This window comes from Macaca fascicularis, chromosome 6 (assembly GCF_037993035.2).
Source record: "Macaca fascicularis isolate 582-1 chromosome 6, T2T-MFA8v1.1".
NCBI lineage: Eukaryota > Metazoa > Chordata > Mammalia > Primates > Cercopithecidae > Macaca > Macaca fascicularis.
Window position 1 is genome coordinate 109,348,846 of NC_088380.1, and position 18,456 is coordinate 109,367,301.

An 18,456-nucleotide genomic window follows, 5' to 3' on the forward strand; every position below is an offset into this window, starting at 1 on the left:
TTTCTCCTAAGACTTGGCAGTGGTTTCAGGCATACTTTTTAGTACCTCCTTAAAGAAAATCCATTATCCAAAAGGGTGGCTTGGAATAGTAGGAAATGAGTGTGCTCCTAACCTTTACCTTCATCTTCCTAGGAGAGTGTGGTGAATTGAAAATCACTCTACAAATGTCTTTCTGAAGGATGTTCCCAATTAGTAGGACATCATTTATAACAATACATTGGTTCCCTCAGGATCAGCGGTTAATCTCTCTTTATATTGAAGCAGGAAACAACCAGGACAAGATGAACTCATAAAGTATAGAGCACTATCTCTAGAGGAAAAATTAGGAGAGACCAACAGAACCATCTAAGATCATCTAAGAACATAAGATATAGTAGGTTATTATCATACATTATTCCACATACTTTACTACTTAGCTATGAATCCAAGCAGGAACTACAAGCTATTATGAGAAAAGCAAGCTAAATAGTTTGGGATGGATAACCTCATATCCCATGCATTCACCTCCCATTAAGAGAATTGAGCTTCCTACTTAAGTGTATGTCCTTAAGTACCACTGGTTACTTATCTATTCTTGCTTAATTCCTTTATCTTAGCTTCCAAGGTATTTGAACCTTGGAAATCTCTAAGAGATGGAACCCTTATTTTTTATTTTTGCCTTTTTTTCCTAGTAAATAGCATTCATTAAACATTAATATTAGAGAATTATATTTGACACTCAGATGTGTCACCAATTAGCTGAATTACCTTAAGAGGCAACACACTTAATCTCTGTGACCTCTTTTTCCTATCCATAAAGTGTAAGATTTGAACTCCATCATGTCTGGTTTTCTTTTCGGTTCTGAGATTCTATGAGTCTGCGTATCTGATAAAATACTTCAGTGTGGTTATACATCTCTGCCTGAGCAGAGGAAAGCAATTTCTCAAAGGCAAGCTCAGACCCTTGTGAAGTAGTCATTCAGTTTCATCTTCCTTAAAATTAGATTCTGAATGAATGCTATTTTGAAGTCTCATCCAGTATCTGGAAATACTCATTTCTTTCATTATCAGACTACTCTTTGGAAGTCTTACCACCCGACCACCAGCACTGCAATACTGTCCTATGTTGTGATGTGCCTCTAAGGCATTATCAGACATGGCTATTTTACATTTCTTTTTAAAAATTATTATTTCAACTTTTCCACTGTAAATATCTTCAACATTACAAAAGCTTCTTCTACATGCATATGACATTATAATGGAATATAATGACATAATGAAATATCCCTCTCAGTTTTACCTTATACCTATCTAGTGAATGAAGTTTCATCTCCATATCTTAAGACCCCTTACACTAAAATTATTTTTACTGCAAGAGAACAATCACTATGAAACATCTTTTTAACAGGGATGTCTTGGGGTTCAATTCTCTGTAAATACAGGACATTAGTAGCTAAAGGCCAAGTATTTACCTGTGTACCTTTGAGAGAGAGTTAACCTGGAGCCCAACCCAATGAAAGAAAGAATATTTACTTTGGAATAATAAAACTAAAATAAGAATAAATGAAACCACCTTAAAAGAACAGCTGTTAGGACTTTTGCATGATAATGTTGTATAGAATAAGTGAATGTACATTGAAAGAATAATTTCGATATCAACACAAAAATGATCTCACTATCTTTTCTGCAAACCTAGGATCCCGTTGAACTGACTTCAAGCCCAATACTCAGAAAAACAACCAGGTTGTCTTGGGTCTGGTCAAGGAGTGCATTGTTACTAAAAGTCATGGAAGGACCGGAAACATTATCAACTTCCTCACGGTCCCATGGCCTCTAATTTAAGAATTTCATTTTAGCCAGACCATGGTATTTATCTTACTAAAATTTCTTTGCTTCACTTATGATTTTATTCTGTATCTACCTAGTTCAGACCCTTCTGAGAACATGTTTTGCACAATATCTTCAACATACCAAATTTCAATTCTAATTTCTTTTTTTAAACTATTTTACCCTTTTAATGTTCCCATGTTTTTCCTGCTTTTTTCTGGTCCTGTGTTATTACTTGGAGAAATTTGATGTGCTTCAGTTTCTTTCATTAAAGAAATTTCACACTCAAAACTGTGAAAATACATTTCTTGAAAATAAAATATTCATGTGCTGATTTTTTTTTTGAAATCTACCAATGGAATAATAATAACTAAGCATTTAGTGAATTTTTCCTATGCTCTAAATAGAGTGCTAAGTTCTTTACTTAAGTTATCTCAATTGTAGACTACTTAGAGTTTCTTACTGGTATAAATATGGATCACTAGTGCTAATCTACTGAGTATTGAATACCTAGATTTTACTTCTCTTCAACAAAGGAACTCAGTGAGCACCTAGTTGAAAACTGATGATGGTCCTGTAAGACACTATCCTATAATCAAATAATTCTGTAAGATTGAAAAATACAAATGAATCCCATACCTTCTACCTGACAAATCTGGCATGTGGAAATGTGCAATATTAATACTGAAATATAAATTCAATATTTATGTTGAAATGTAAATCTGTAGTTCATATAGCTTATATAAACTATAAACTAAATATATGTAAAAAATACAGAAATATGTATAAATATATTTTGCTTCCTTTCTGCCTTTCCTTCAAATTCAATCCTCTTATTTGATTATTTTAGTTCTTTGACTCACGGCAGTTCCCATCTGTTTTTTAAGCAGCAGTATTCCATTTCTGTGGTCCTCGACTCTGAGTTAACTTTGCTATCAATTCTTCTCTCCTTTCTCCTTTTTACATTTATTCTAGTCACAAAATAAGTCTATCCAGCTGGCTTTTTCAGCCAGGATATATGATTTTGATATTCTGAGTTCATTTTCTGTACAGTTCTTAACTCTCTCAGTACTGATTGTTTTTTCATTTTATGTAGTAAAATATTAGCAGAAGCATCAATTTTTTATTGCAATAAACGTTTTAAGTGTCAAGTGCTTTTATGATGATGCAGTCAGAGACAGATTTTATATATAGCCTAGTGAATTGAAATGAATTAATTCTTAGGAGGTTTCATATCTTGTGGCCCAAGCACTGTATTACAACAGAAGGGCAAAGTCAGAGCACACTGCAAATCATCAGGGAAATATGCAAAACTAGCTGAAGTTTCTGAGTTCATAGAAGTAAGATCAGCATAGAGGTTATGGAAATAATAATGCATCACTGTGGCAAGGATCGTGTTGGAGGTCATAATCTTCACACCAAACACTGAGGCTGAAATATGCTGCTTGTCAAAACTGCCACCTGCTGTAGGAGCAGCTGTGGATCCACGACCCCTGCTGGCCTCCAGACCACCTTGTTTGAGGGCATTCAAGTTGCTCCCACTGGAACTTCTCACTGTGTATATGTGCAAGCATATGGGCTCTTTAGGTCAAACTGTGGAAATAAACTGAAGAAATTAAAAGTCTCTACAATAGTAAAATTCTATTTTGAAATAATGAATATATGAGTGTCAGTAGACTTCAACAATGCCTAAAGTATATGAAAACCTAACTTATGAACTACACTTTTTAAAAAATAAAAAAGTCTGTTGTTTGGTGCAGCATGGAGCAAACTATTTTAGTTCAGCAACTTTTCTGGGTTTTTCAACAATACAGATAATGCATAGAGAGTAGCAACAACTTTCTAGTATTTAGTATGTCTGCAGGAAAGTCAATATATTGGTCAATTTGATGAGTCAAGAAACACCATAGACTGCATGAAATGGTAGTTCTGTTTTTGCTGTTATGATACATTGGCAATTAAAGGAATTACTGGATATGAAAGTACTCAATAAATCATAAAGAACAATACAGATGAAACATAACTTGTGTTTTAAAATATTTGGTTATAATAATTTCAAACTGACTAGTTTGAAATCTGTTTTCTACATTTTCATATTTAAGATATGTGTTTCTATGTGTGTTTTCAGATAATCACAAGGACTGTTCTGGTGTGTCCTTACACCTCACACGTCTGCCGTAAGTACTTCCATTTTTCCTAGAGCAGCCGCAAATTTAAATCTTTGTGAACTTAGAGTGGGAAGTTCACTGTATTAATTATCTGTGGGTAAAAATTTACCTAAACTAACTGGCTTAAAACAACAAACATGTATTGTCTCATTTTCCTGTATGTCAGTAATTGGGCACACTTAGCTGGATCCTCAGGCATGTGGTCTCACACAGAGGCTGTAGTCAGAATCTTGACTGGGGCTTCAGTCAACTTAAGGCTTGACTGGGGAGGAGTCACTTCCAACATCACTCACATGATTGTCGGCAGGCTTCAGTTCTTTGCTGAGTGTTGGCTGGAGATCGCCCTCATATCCTTGCTAAGCGGGCTATAAACAGGGCAGCTCACAATATGGCAACTGGCCTCCATCATAGAAAGTAATCAAAAAAAGCAAGAGAGGGCGTGCATGCAAAATGGAAGCCTTTCAGTAACCTAATGTTTGAAATGACATACCATCACTTTTGCCATATTCTGTTTGTTAAAGATAAGTTACTAAGTAACTCAGGAATGGAAAACCAAACATTGTATGTTCTCACTCATAAGTGGGAGCTAAGCTATGAGGATGCAAAGGCATAAGAATGATGCAATGGACTTTGAAGACTCCCTCAGGGGGAAAGGGTGGGAAGGAGGTGAGGGATAAAAGGCTACAAATTGAGTTCAGTGTATACTGCTTAGATGATGGGTGCACCAAAATCTCAGAAATCACCACTAAAGAATTTAGGTAACCAAATACCACCGTTCCCCAAAAATCTATGGAAATAAAAAAAAATGTTAAAAATGTTTAAAAAGATAAGTTACTATACTTCTTTTAGCCCACATTAAAGGGGAGGGGATTAGACCAGGGCATGAATGTCACAGCTAGGAATCATGAGAGCTGATTAGTCAAGGTTCTCCAAAGAAACCTGAACCAATAGGATAGAGAGAAAGAGAAAGAGTTGTTGTAAGGGATTGGCTGACACTGTTGTGGGGACTGATTAAGTTCTAAATCCATTGGGCCAATTGGAAATTCAAGGAAGGGTTGATGTTGCATTCTTGAGTCCAAAGGCAATTCACAGGCAGAATCCTTTCCTTTTGAGGGGACCTTAGTCTTTTCTCTTCGGGCTTTCAATGGATTAGATGAAGCCCACCCACACTATGGAAAATAATCTGCTTTACTCAAAGTTTAATTTAAAGGTTAATCACATTTAAAAATCACCTACCCAGCAACACCTAGACTAGTGTTTGACCAAACAACCAGGCACCTGGCCAAGTCGACATGTAAAGTTAGCTATCACAGGAACCATTTAGAGCCTGCCTTCACATGAAAAATTACTTTTTAAGGAAAAAAAATTCTTCCTCATTTTCTATTTCATTTTGATTTTCACAAGCATCACATTTTATAAACCAGAGTATTGAGGTATATGGTGTTTTTCCAAAACAGTCATTTTGACTTTTTCAGGTAATTTAGAAAAATATTATTTTTTTCTGCAGACAGCCTTTAATTGCTGGCATGTACCTTATGATGTCTGTTGACACTGTTATCCCAGCAGGAGAAAAAGGTGAGTAATGATTTTTTAATATTTACCATTACCTCATTACCTAAACTGTATAAATGGATTTATGGTGTATTTTTTATAAACTTTAAAAATAATCAATATTTTTACGTCTTGGAAAAATAAACCAATACTTTATTGTCCTTGGATTTAAAATAGATTTTTGTATTATTCCAAGCCAGTGGTTTATTACTTTTCCATTCTTTGTTGAGATGCTAGGAATTGAGGCCCTTGGGGAGATGTGTGTTATATAAATTAAAGAATAAATCTTGAGTATTTAAAAGTAAATCATCCATTCTTGAGATGCAGAGGACACACTGCATAATGAGCAGTAACACAAACTTCTACATAGAAAGGTTTACAAATTAAACAACTAGCAAATCCAACACCAACTTAGTCTTTAAACTTGGATATAGTTGGCTTATTACTTTACTTGCAAAATGGGGATGATCATAGCTGATTCTCCCAAGTTTACTAGAAGCGATGAGAATAAGTATAATATTATTTATCAATATATGTTATGATCCTCTAATGAAAGTGCCATATGATATATTGTTCATTTGTTTTCACTGGGAATCTCTTAAAGTTAATGACCAGTATGGTCTCTTTGTTACTATTTTTCATCTATTATAAAATGAATATTTATTGAATAGTTACTGTGTTAGACTGTAAGGAAGGAACAGTATGAAATGTCCTCTTCTCAACAGGAACTGTCAATCTAGTGATCTTAGGTGTCTGCATTCAATTTTTCAAAAATTATTCCATTCCAAAAATAAAAACCAATTTTTAAGCTTTCTCAACTGGATAAATTTCAAGCTAAAGGTAACAAATTAAGCCTACGTTTTCACTAACAGAGTATTTTGATTTGGTTCTAGTCATTCTGTTTATGAATAAAATAAAAATATAAGGCAAGGGGTTCTGAATTCATGTGAGTAAAATGGCTGGCACAGAATAAGTGCTTAATATCTTGTGTGTTTAAGTCATAAGAAAACCTCAGTCCCTAGCATCTTGTGAATACCCTGTGCATACTTTTAGACAAGAATAATGTAATTTTCCAGTTGAATAGTGACTTTTGTCTGTGTTTTCATTTCCCACAGTGGTGAATTCTGACATTTCATGCCATTATAAAAATTATCCAATGCATGTCTTTGCCTATAGAGTTCACACTCACCATTTAGGTAAGAACTTTACATGTTAAATTATAAATATTTACCATTATGCTTCCTGGTGCCATAAATTAAAATGGGAATTGTGTTTGACCTTAAGTCTGTTTCAATGAAAGTGATTTCATATAAGACCTTGAAATATTTTATGCTGTTTTATCATATTGTTTTTACTAAGATACTCAGTATTTGCGGCTCTGAAAATACTCAGATTTCTACTTTAAAGTAGGAAAGTAAATATGCCTTTTGTTTTTCTAATACCTCATTATATTATATGATTAAAATTTGTGTTTATTACAGGTAAGGTAGTAAGTGGATACAGAGTAAGAAATGGACAGTGGACACTGATTGGACGACAGAGCCCTCAGCTGCCACAGGTGTGTAAAATCTAGTTTAATTTTGAGAGAAAAAAATATTAACCAGCAGAAAGTAATTTTTAAAAATTATTATGCAACTCTTATGACTTTCTCTAAAAATCTCTAAATCTGCCTTAACTGTATAACTGAGCTGTGTAATCTCTTTTTTGCAGTTTCCTATTTGGTGCTTTATTAGTTTTCTCAATATGGTCAAAGCATGTTGGTGGCCTTTTACATCCCATCATTTGTTCAGAGACAGAATTTCAGACAGCTCTTCTATTATCACATTTATTCTGATTTTTATGGGATGCATTTGCTAATAGTACTTATTTGTTTATTTCAAAGTTTGGTGCTCTTGTCATAAAGTATAAAGTGATTAATTAAAGGTGAACTCTTTTTATCTAGTGATTATTTGTGTGTGTGTGTGTGTGTCTGTCTGTTTCACTATCTGTCTTCGTCCTCTCTACCCAGAGTGTACCAAGCTTCACATTATTAAAGTATGTGGTTCTGTGATACATTGTATCAATAGAATTAAGGTCAAAACCCCTCTGATCAGTTGAATGGATGCTGAAAAAGCATTTGATAGCCGGGCACGGTGGCTCATGCCTGTAATCCCAACACTTTGGGAGGCCAAGGCTGGTGGATCATGAGGTCAGGAGATCGAGACCATCCTGACTAACACGGTGAAACCCTGTCTCTACTAAAAATACAAAAACTTAGCCTGGCATGGTGGCAGGCGCCTGTAGTCCCAGCTACTTGGGAGGCCGAGGCAGGAGAATGGTGTGAACCTGGGAAGTGGAGCTTGCAGTGAGCCAAGACTGCGCCACTGCACTCCAGCCTGGGCAACAGAGTGAGACTCCATCTCAAAAAAAAAAAAAAAGCATTTGATAAAATTCAACATCCCTTCATGATAAAACCCTCAAAAAAAAGGGTAAGGAACACAATCAAGCATGTAGTTCTGGATTTTATTGGTAATATTAATGATTCATTGTGTTTGTCTTTTTGGTAGGCTTTCTACCCTGTGGAGCACCCAGTTGATGTAAGTTTTGGTGACCTACTGGCTGCAAGATGTGTATTCACTGGTGAAGGAAGGACAGAAGCCACACACATTGGGTATGATTCTGCACATTCCACTATTTAAAGATATTTTATTGGGATAAGGCATGATTACAGGTTACAGCTATCTTTGTGAATAAATTGTACATTTTTTGTCCTGTCATGGACAATTACAACAAACTGTGGCATTTTATCATTTCAAAACTGATTGATTTGGATAAACCCCAGAACATATGCTCATTTTTTCATGCTTCTCTTTTTCTTACTTCCTCAAAACCTTCGGTATCATACCTCTAAATATTATAATTACCAAAGACTTCATATTTCTTCCTCAGGCTCATCTTAATAAAGAAAATATAATGATAATGACAATTTTTTCTTAAGTGCCTTTTTGCCCTGTGTTCACGGGGTCTACATTTGGTGATTCCCGTTAAATACTCAGAACCATGATGTTAAAACTCCTGTGAATTTAATTTCCAGTTGTTTAGTCTACTAAATAAGGATAATAATATGCAACACTTTATCAAAAAAGAATGTCGAGCCTTTTAAATGGTTTTTTAAATAGTGAGCCTCCTTGAAATAATTATATCCTATAACACTACGTAAAATTTTCAAAGTACTATGAACTCTTTAAAAAAAACTTACCTAAATGAAAAATGAAAGGTAGTTTCTTTTCATACTTTTTGATAGAAAAGAATCAAGGAGACTTCTTTTTATGTTAAACAAGGTTTTAAAATATTTACTGATGCCATCTGGAAGTTTTAAACCATTTATCTCTTAATCAAAGAGAAGTTACAGAAAGTAAGCATCTGAAAATATGCTTTAGATGCCCTCAAGATGATTATTGTGATAGCAACACTAACTGTTGGCTGTATGGAGAAAGGGAAAAGGTACTGAGGCAGATTTAAAAAAGAAAGCAGGAACATTTGCTATGGTGTAAAAGAATTTTTATGTCACTCTAAATGGCTTTTTTATATTAGTAAGCATAAACTTTAAGGCTAAGGATAAAACAAATAAAACTTTATCAATTTCTGTTACAGAAATAGTTTCCAACAGCTTTGGTTTTTGATAAATGTGCTAAATTTGGGAAAGAGACTTCAGGAAAGCAATAGTATTATTGAGTTATGGGAAATGTTGATGGTAAGAAAAGGACTGACAAAGGAGGCATAACTAGATTTGAAAGAAAGAGCATAAGAAGTCCCTTCTTAACAATCTTTAAATACATGAGGTAACATGATTCAGAGGGTATCCATCAGTTGTTCATTTTATGTCAGTGCAGAGCCATAGGTAGTTTACTTAAATGCTCCAGATTATGGTAGTAACCTTTGTAGTAAGTAAACAGATCAGTAAAAAATCCCTTTCAACACATCACTTGCATTGGTTACAAGTTTTAAGTGTGGAAAAAACAGAATTTTTTGCCTAGAGGTCTCTTTACAGTTTGTTGGGGGAGGTTTGTTACTTTGGCCAAATTCTATCCTTCTGAGTTCTGTCTGTGAGGTAATATCAGCCATAGAAATTAATGACTTGTTATAGTACTGGGATGGGAGGCCAAAGTGATCTCTGGAGACCTCTTTCAGTTCCATGAGTCTAGAATAATTCTTGTCTTTTTTAAAATGTGCATTTTGCTTTAAAATAATACCCTAAAATGACTACACTAATTTATCCTTTCATAAATCTCATGTGGACTAAAGGAAACACCATTTTGTAATAAAAATGAAATAGAAAGAAATTATAGGAAATTAACTTATTGGGTGAGCCCATATTCTGAATATTTAATTTCTACTACAGAAGCAATTTTTTTTACCAGTGGAATGACAAACAAGACAAATTTTAATACATTTAAGTATGAATAAAAGTTTTCATAATAATGGATAATCATCTCATAGCAGTTAATATACTTTTTGTTTTTAGACAAATAACAACAGCAATGTGTCTCTGTTTTGTAAAATAATAAGCACAACCTCCATAGACTACTACAGGATCACAGTTGAGAATATAACCAGTGAAATAAACTAGTAATTTATGATGTCGGTTAAATTAAATGATACTCTGTTAATCCATATATCTCCTCTGCCTCTTTTCTTTTCCCACCTACATCCAACCCACACATACAAATACACATTCCCACAGGACACAGATTTGAGCCCTGAGCCTGAAGCACACATAGGTATAAATCACACTTATCTAAGGATAGGCTGGGGCCAGTAGTTGCCTCCTCCATGTACTGGGAGAACTCTCAGCTTCAAGTTTTAAACCTTTCTGTTCTGTGGTTACATGGAAACTAGGTTTTACAGAATAACTGTTGACAGTAGCCTACTAGGAAAGTTTTCAGTTGAGTGGTTCTTCTACCAAAACCAATCTTAACTGTATTAAGCTAGAAATTGTAGAACTGGAGAAAACTTTGCTTGGGTAGAACAATCATGGGTAACTTATGAAAAGCACTGAAAAGTAGAGGCTGATTTTCCCATAATAGGGATTCTTCTTAAAATACCACCATGTAAAAATAGGAGATGGATTTAACCACCTGAGTGTCCATAAATGGATGAATGCATAAAGAAAATGTGTTTTACACATGCATGATGAAATACTATTTAGCCTTTACAAAAGGGGAAATCCTGTCATTTGTGACAAGGTGGATGAATCTGAAGGATGTATTAAGTGAAATAAGCCAGGCACAGATATATTAATACAAATACCACATGATCTCACTTATATGTGGAGTCTAAAAAAGTTGAACTCATAGAAATAGAGAATAGAATGATGGTTACTGAAGGGTGGGGAAGGAGGTAATAGGAATTGTTAGAGGACATAAAGTTTCAGATAGACAAGAGGAATAGATTTTGAGACCTACTGCACAGAAGAATGACTATAGTCAATATAAGGCACTATATATTTCAAAATAACTAAAAGAGGAAATGTCAAATGTTTCATGATTTAAAAAATGATAGGGCCGAGGGCAATGGCTCATGCCTGTAATCTCAGCACTTTGGGAGGCCAAGGCCGGTGGATCGCCTTAGGTCAGGAGTTCAAGAGCAGCTTGGCCAACATGGTGAAACCCCATCTCTACAAAATAATTAGCCGGGAATGATGGTGGATGCCCATAATCCCAGCTACTCAGGAGGCTGAGGCTGGAGAATTGCTTGAACCTGGAAGGCAGAGGTTGCAGTGAGCTAAGATTGTGCCATTGTGCTTCAGCCTGGGCTACAGAGCAAATAACAGGAGTGATGTGCCCTGTCTCCATCTCAAAATAAAAAAATAAAAAATAAATAAAAAAAGATAGGTAAGCAAAGTGATGGATTTGTTAATTAGTTTGATTTAATAGTACCACACTGTATCTATATATTAAAAAATCACATCATACTTTACATTACAAAATTATTTTTTATTTCAATAGTTTTTGGAGAATAGGTGGTTTTTTGTTACATGGATAAGTTCTTTAGGGATTTCTGCAATTTTGGTGCACCTATCAGCCAAGCAATGTAAACTGTACCCAATATGTAGTTTTTTAAATCCTTAACCCCCTTCCACTCTTTCCCCCTGAGTCCCCAAAGTCCATTATATCATTCTTATGCCTTTGCCTCCATATGACTTAGCTCACACTTGTAAGTGAGAAGATATGATTAAATGCTTACTATTATTTGTCAATCGAAAGTAATATTAATAATAAAAACTACTTTAAAAGTAGGTATATTTAATGAGATATATTAATAAATATACTTAATGATAAAATGTTTTATCCATATATTTATTTTTATATACTAAATATGAATAATATATCCTAAAGTTTCACCAAAGTATTACATATACTGACAACATAGTACTACTAATTGATCTATGAAGAAGCAATATTTTGTGCCTGACTGCATTACATATTTTATATTCAGGATGATACTTCTCTAAATTCATTTCAAATGTTTAGTCAAGTTTAAATAAAAACATAGAATTTAATTAAGTCAGCCAATTAAGCTCATTAAGTCAGCTAATCAGGCTAAAAGTTTACATGCTAAAATTTAATATTAATTACTGGGACTAGGTAGATAATATTTACCAATTTGGTCAGTTTTGTTGGTCATATTTTTCATTTGGAGTGGGTCATTTCATGAATATATGAATATTCATGGATACCAATATAGCACTTTAATCTGCATTTTTAAATATTATTACATGCAAAAATAAAGTTACATGATAAATAACTTCTTAATGTATACATTTAAAAGCACCATAAAACTTTTTAAGAAATGTTTAACAGTTTTGTAAAATGACTAAAGTTTTTATATTTCTTTCTAAAGTTAGTAATACCAGTTTTGCCTATTCTCAAGCCTAACATTTGTTGAATATAAAGGGGGTAGAGGTGAAGGAATTCTTGAGCTATTGGAGTGTTTGCGGTATAGACATGGAATACAATGATATTTGAAATTTTTTAAGTCATACATTTCAGATTACTTGGTACTTTATTAAATCTGTATTTACATATCTTTCTAATGTAATATATTTTTATAAAAGCTCTCATGGAACCTAGGTAAACAGATTAGACAGATGGATAAACAGATATGGATATAAATAGATAAATATGTTCAGAAGTCCCACAGGTCAACTGAGTACAAAAAATTGACCTGACTCATTATTCAGTAGTATAATATACTAGGGAAAACATGCTATGTCATATGAAGTTGTAAACATTTATTAAGCAAGATTATTCATTCTTCCTTCATTCAACACATATTTATTTATTTTTTCTTTTTTTTCTTTTTTTTATTATTATTATACTTTAAGTTCTAGGGTACATGTGCATAACGTGCAGGTTTGTTACATATGTATACTTGTGCCATGTTGGTGTGCTGCACCCATCAACTTGTCAGCACCCCTCAACTCGTCATTTACATCAGGTATAATTCCCAATGCAATCCCTCAATTTTCAGGTTCACACATTATGTCAGACCTAAAGCTATTTATATTAAGTATGTAAGTATAAAACAGGAAGTTATCACATAAGCACTTTATTATGCAAGAAGATGAAATAAATGCACTACTGTAATTTTGGAATATAAGTAATGCCAGCAGTCATCATTTTAAGTAATCACACTGGCATTGGGGAATGTTTAAAGGGCCATTCAGTGTACATAATCTCCCTTCCTACTTTCTCATGTTAATACATCACTGAGATTAGCAGAGTTGAATTGCATATGTTGATCTCGGTGGAAATTAAGGGTACATGTGTCAAAATACTCCCTTAGGAATACAGAAAGCAATTTGTCTTAAAATGAGATTTTTTGTTTTTGAATGAAAGGTGAATGATTGTAAAATAAAATAAGGAAACTGTGATGCTGATACTAAGGATGATTTGACTCCTAACATTTTTAGCATATGATAGTTTCTCTGTCACATAGGAGCTCAGAGTTACCTTGACTACAAATCTAATTATAGATGTAAAGGAATAAAGTATGACTCTTTTTGTTCAGCTCTTTTAATGAAATTTTCCTTGTGATAGCAAAGATTCCTAAATTATTTGATCAAATTCAATTTTGAGTCATAGAATTGGTGCCCCAAATGAACTGTATTGGTGAGCTGCTTAATAAGTCTCAGAAAATCATGTGTGTAAAGGTGTACACATTTATATGTGTATCAAATTAACACATAATATATGTGTAATTGAATTAGTGTATTGTGTGTATATATATATATGTGCATAGGTGTACACACATACATATATGTATACTTTTACACATATATGCATAATTTTTCTCAAAAGTTAATTCAGTACAGGGTAAGATAATTCATTTTTGAGGAAATAACTTGGAACATTCGCTTATATTTTTATTTTTTATTTTCTCAAATATACTATTTAAAATAATAAGGTGTAATCATACGTTGTAGAGGACAAAGAGTTACATTATTTAGAAAGTTACTCATTTTCCTTTATTTGCTATACTTAAGTACATGTGTTTTTCAAACATGTAACCTTGTACCTTGGTACACACTATTTCTAATATAGTAATTGCTGCCTTTGTCTCCAATATTAGTATAAAATTATTCTAAACTTATGCCACCTTTTAATTTCATATTCTTCTCCATAATGACTATCTACAATTTTCTTTTGTTTTTTAATTGTTACTTACTGCTTTTCGGTGATAACAACGAATTTAATTTAGTAAGAGTAACTTATTGTCCTGACTTACTCTGAGCCCACATTGCACAGTTTAATTCCTTGTTCTCAGATAATTACCTTTCACTTGTTTGAAATGAAATTTTTACTTTTAGTACAATTTCTTTTCAAATGTATATTAAAAACAAATCCTTCCAAATATACATGTAACACATTTAAAAGCACCAAAATTATCTTTGAGGAAATATATATTAACAAGATATTTTATATTAGTCATTTTGAAACTTTGCGATATTAGTTGCTTCTTAAATCTCTAATAGATTTTTCTGAAAGCTTAAACTATGTGTTTATCTGAATGGATGGACAGATGGAAGGATACAGATAGAACATACATAGCTATTTACCTGTCTATATACAGATAAGACATGTTATGAAACATTTCTAGCTACACATCTGTATGCATATATATGTATATTCATTTGAATAGCTTTATATAGCTTTATTATATGCACACTACTCTTTTGAAGAAATCCTTTTGATTGGTCATTCTTTAACAATACTAGCATTTTGTTTCTACCTATGTAAGAGCAAATCTTACAGTACAACTTTTCTTAAATTATGCCCTGGAACACACAGCAACATAAAGGAGCCTGGTCAGATTCCTTTAGGGAATAGAACTTACTGTATCCACCCCTCTACCCCTCCATACAGTCATGAGCACATTGTGTATTAAAGGATCAGGCAGTGCAACATTGTTTAACTTGTATAGACCAACATTTTCATTTGGTCATATGGTAAGTTTTTTGTTTGTTTGTTTGTTTGTTTTGTTTGCTTTTTTTTTTTTTTTTTTTTTTTAAGACGGAGTCTCAGTCTGTCACCCAGGCTGGAGCGCAGTGGCGTACAATCTCGGCTCACTCCAACCTCTGCCGCCCAGGTTCAAGCAATTCTCCTGCCTCAGCCTTCTGAGTAGCTGGGATTACAGGCGCCTGCCACTGCACCCAGCTAATTTTTGCTTTTTCAGTAGAGACGAGGTTTCACCATCTTGGCCAGGCTTGTCTTGAACTCCTGACCTCATGATCCACCCACCTCGGCCTCCCAAAGTGCTGGGATTACAGGCATGAGCCACCGTGCCCGGCCGGTCATATGGTAATTTTTTCTCAACTCATCTGTAAGCATTTCAGGGACCAAAGTTTTGTGGTAATAATTGTGGAAATATTACTCCAGAAGAAAATTAGGATGAGTAAAAAAAATTCTAGAATTCCCTAACTATTTTATAAAAACATATAATAGCTCACAGAACAAACAATTTCCATTTATGCAACAGAGAACACACTGGCCCAAGGGACCAACAATATTTAGACCAGCAGGGATAGTTACTTCATTCTGTGTAGGTTTTTAGTAAGGAAAAAAAACGAGGATACTGGTTGTCTTACATATGCTGTTGTGGGTGGGTATACCTTCTCCAGTGAAAACGTGGGTATTGACATTCCCAAAAAGAGAAAATGCGGAAGGACCCATCCATTGATGAGTTGCAAGTTTCATGAATTATTATATGAATTTAAAATGTTTTTCCTTTCATTAATTTGAGATGCTTAAATGATTATTTTGCTTTTCCTCTCTGCAAGATGATTAAAGGTTTTTAAAGCTAGAGCCACATCTTAAATTCCTTTTTCCTTTTTGCTCAGTTGATCTACACATACCTCCTTTTTTTTAATCAGGAAAGAGAAGGATAATATGGCGGGAGGCTCCGGTTTATTATTTTTGCAACAGCCATTCCTTTTATAGCACATACTGACCAACTCCAAGGCTGTTAAAATGTAATTCTTAGGAATGGTGTTTTGACACTATGAAGACGTACAGTAAACAGATGTTTGTTTGGGTTTGCACTTCACTATTTGCTTATATTTCACGGGAGAAGCAGTTACACTGACAGGTATCAGATTCAGAGATTGAGAAGCCAAATGATTTCTAAAGCATAAACAGAGCTTCCAATGGCAGAGGCTTATTCCTGTGGTCTCTCAAGGGCTCTACATTTTCAAAGCTTAGAAAAATCAAATCCCTTTGTAAAATATTTTTATTTTTTTCCTTCCCTTGCTGATGTCATACTGTTGCTATGGAGAGCAAGTGAGTGCCGCATGACATTGCTGGAAAAATAAACACTGATATATTTCTGTACGGCAAATAACCTACCTCATACCTTTTTTCATTAGTGTAGTCTTGCTAAAAATTGTCAATACTAATACTAAAATGGAAGTGTTCCTTTGCCCAAACAACTTTGCTATATAAAAGTCTTGTGAAGGTGTACTTAAATAGTTCCTTCCTAATAATACTAAAGAGAATGAAATATATAATAACCCATGTGAGGTGAGGAAGCAAAATACATGTTTTGTAAACTATTAGATTTTTTTTCTATCATTGGGAACTTTCTTCTTGGAAATGTCCACTGTTTTAAAATCTATTTTTAACATTGAGTCATTCAACTGTACAGCATTTCTTCCGTCACATCTCAGCCCTTAAAAAAGATGAGTGCTGATTTCATTTTGAGTCATTCCTGAGGCATTCTTTTCAACCCTGCTATAAAAGCCTAGCTGCCAAGTCAGACATCAGAGATACACTTTGAATGTCTTAGTGTGGACAATGATTCTAGATTTATCTGGCCATGAGGAAGGAGGCAATTAACCAAAAACAAGGTCCAGGACTTTTAGTGTTAAGGGGAAAAGCCATTTTTAAAGACTTATAATAAATAATATATGATAATTCTATTGAAGGTTACTGATTTTTACCATTGTTAAGGAAATAATAAAGATTTTCCATGGGAACAGTAACTTTTTTCAGTCTAGAATTTTAGCAAATAGGAGGGGGCTAAAGAATAAAAAGATTCAAGAGAGAAAAGGAAGTACCATATCCCTCATCTACTAAAATGCCATTTTCATCAGTGGTATTTAGTAGTGTTCATGGTGTGCCTGCAAACTGACACTCCATTGTTAAGTGGAAATATGCCTTTGACAATGTGCTTTTGATGTTGAAAACTGTGATGGGTTTTAATGAAAGCTATAAAATAAATGCACAGTATTTCTACCTTTGAATCCGTTGCTGGCAGATTTAATGGCTGCATTTTTCTTGCATTAAGCATGCATTTTATGTGAATGGTTGATTTGTTGTATCTATTTTTTTGCCTGCAGTGGCACATCTAGTGATGAAATGTGCAACTTATACATTATGTATTACATGGAAGCCAAGCATGCAGTTTCTTTCATGACCTGTACCCAGAATGTAGCTCCAGATACGTTCAGAACCATACCACCAGAGGCCAACATTCCAATTCCCGTGAAGTCTGATATGGTTATGATGCATGAACATCACAAAGGTAATAATTGATGTTTAATATAAAGTAATATATAATTTTGTATTTTATATTTTTGTATGTATCTTGTTTGACTATATTTAAAACCATCTTTATTCCCTTCTTCTATCTACCAGTCACATGTACACACCATTTCTTATTTTCTCATTTTTCTCTTTCATATCCTATCTCCCCTCCCTGACATGTCCCCATCAAAACAGTTAAAGAGGAAAATCTCAGCCAGGGATAAAACAGATTTGTTTTGGGACCAATCCCATAAATGTAGACCTTTCTTCATTTAATTCATGTTTTCTCATTTCCTCATCTAACTCCTTCCTTAACCAGTAATGACTTACACAATTTATGAATTTATGCACCATGTTCTAAAGATCACTACAGTTTGTCAGGGAAAATAGTTATCATCTCCAGCCATACTTTAAATTATCCATTTAATGGGCTTCTTCAGGCAAAGAACAATTATTGATTTGTGAAGCATTGCTAGTCTTGACTTTTTTTTTATCTAATTCTCAGAATTGTTCTTTAACATATATATATATATATTGTTCATCTGCAAAATGGTCATATTGACTGTCACTCTTTAACTGAAAATTGCAAAGTCTACTCCCTGTTTTGTTGCATGAAGTATGCTGAGACTTTGATTGAGTTTTGCAAGTTCAGTCTTAACATGCGAGAGCAGCTTCTTATTTCTTTCTAGTGGAAATTTTATGAGAGAAGTTAGCATAGCATTCTGGCCATTTATTAAGATTCTACTATATTTAGAGAATATGCCTTAAAGTGTTCTTAAATCTTCTTAAAACAGTACTAAATTTAATTTAAGAAAACAAATATGAGTCATTTTGTCAATGCATTTTGAAAATTCTGTATCATTTAT

At 33.8% G+C, this 18,456-nt stretch overlaps 1 protein-coding gene across 18 annotated transcripts in view; it reads left to right on the top strand.

Moving 5' to 3' along the window:
* Positions 1–18,456, top strand: part of PAM (peptidylglycine alpha-amidating monooxygenase) — a 278,511-nt gene that overhangs the window by 191,030 nt on the left and 69,025 nt on the right. For all 18 annotated transcript variants that reach the window (XM_005557444.4, XM_005557445.4, XM_065546598.1 and 15 more), the window contains exons 8-13: positions 3,935–3,983; positions 5,482–5,549; positions 6,641–6,721; positions 7,007–7,083; positions 8,072–8,175; positions 17,404–17,588. In XM_005557444.4, the coding sequence (XP_005557501.3) occupies positions 3,935–3,983; positions 5,482–5,549; positions 6,641–6,721; positions 7,007–7,083; positions 8,072–8,175; positions 17,404–17,588 (564 nt within the window). The remainder of the gene's footprint in view (positions 1–3,934; positions 3,984–5,481; positions 5,550–6,640; positions 6,722–7,006; positions 7,084–8,071; positions 8,176–17,403; positions 17,589–18,456) is intronic.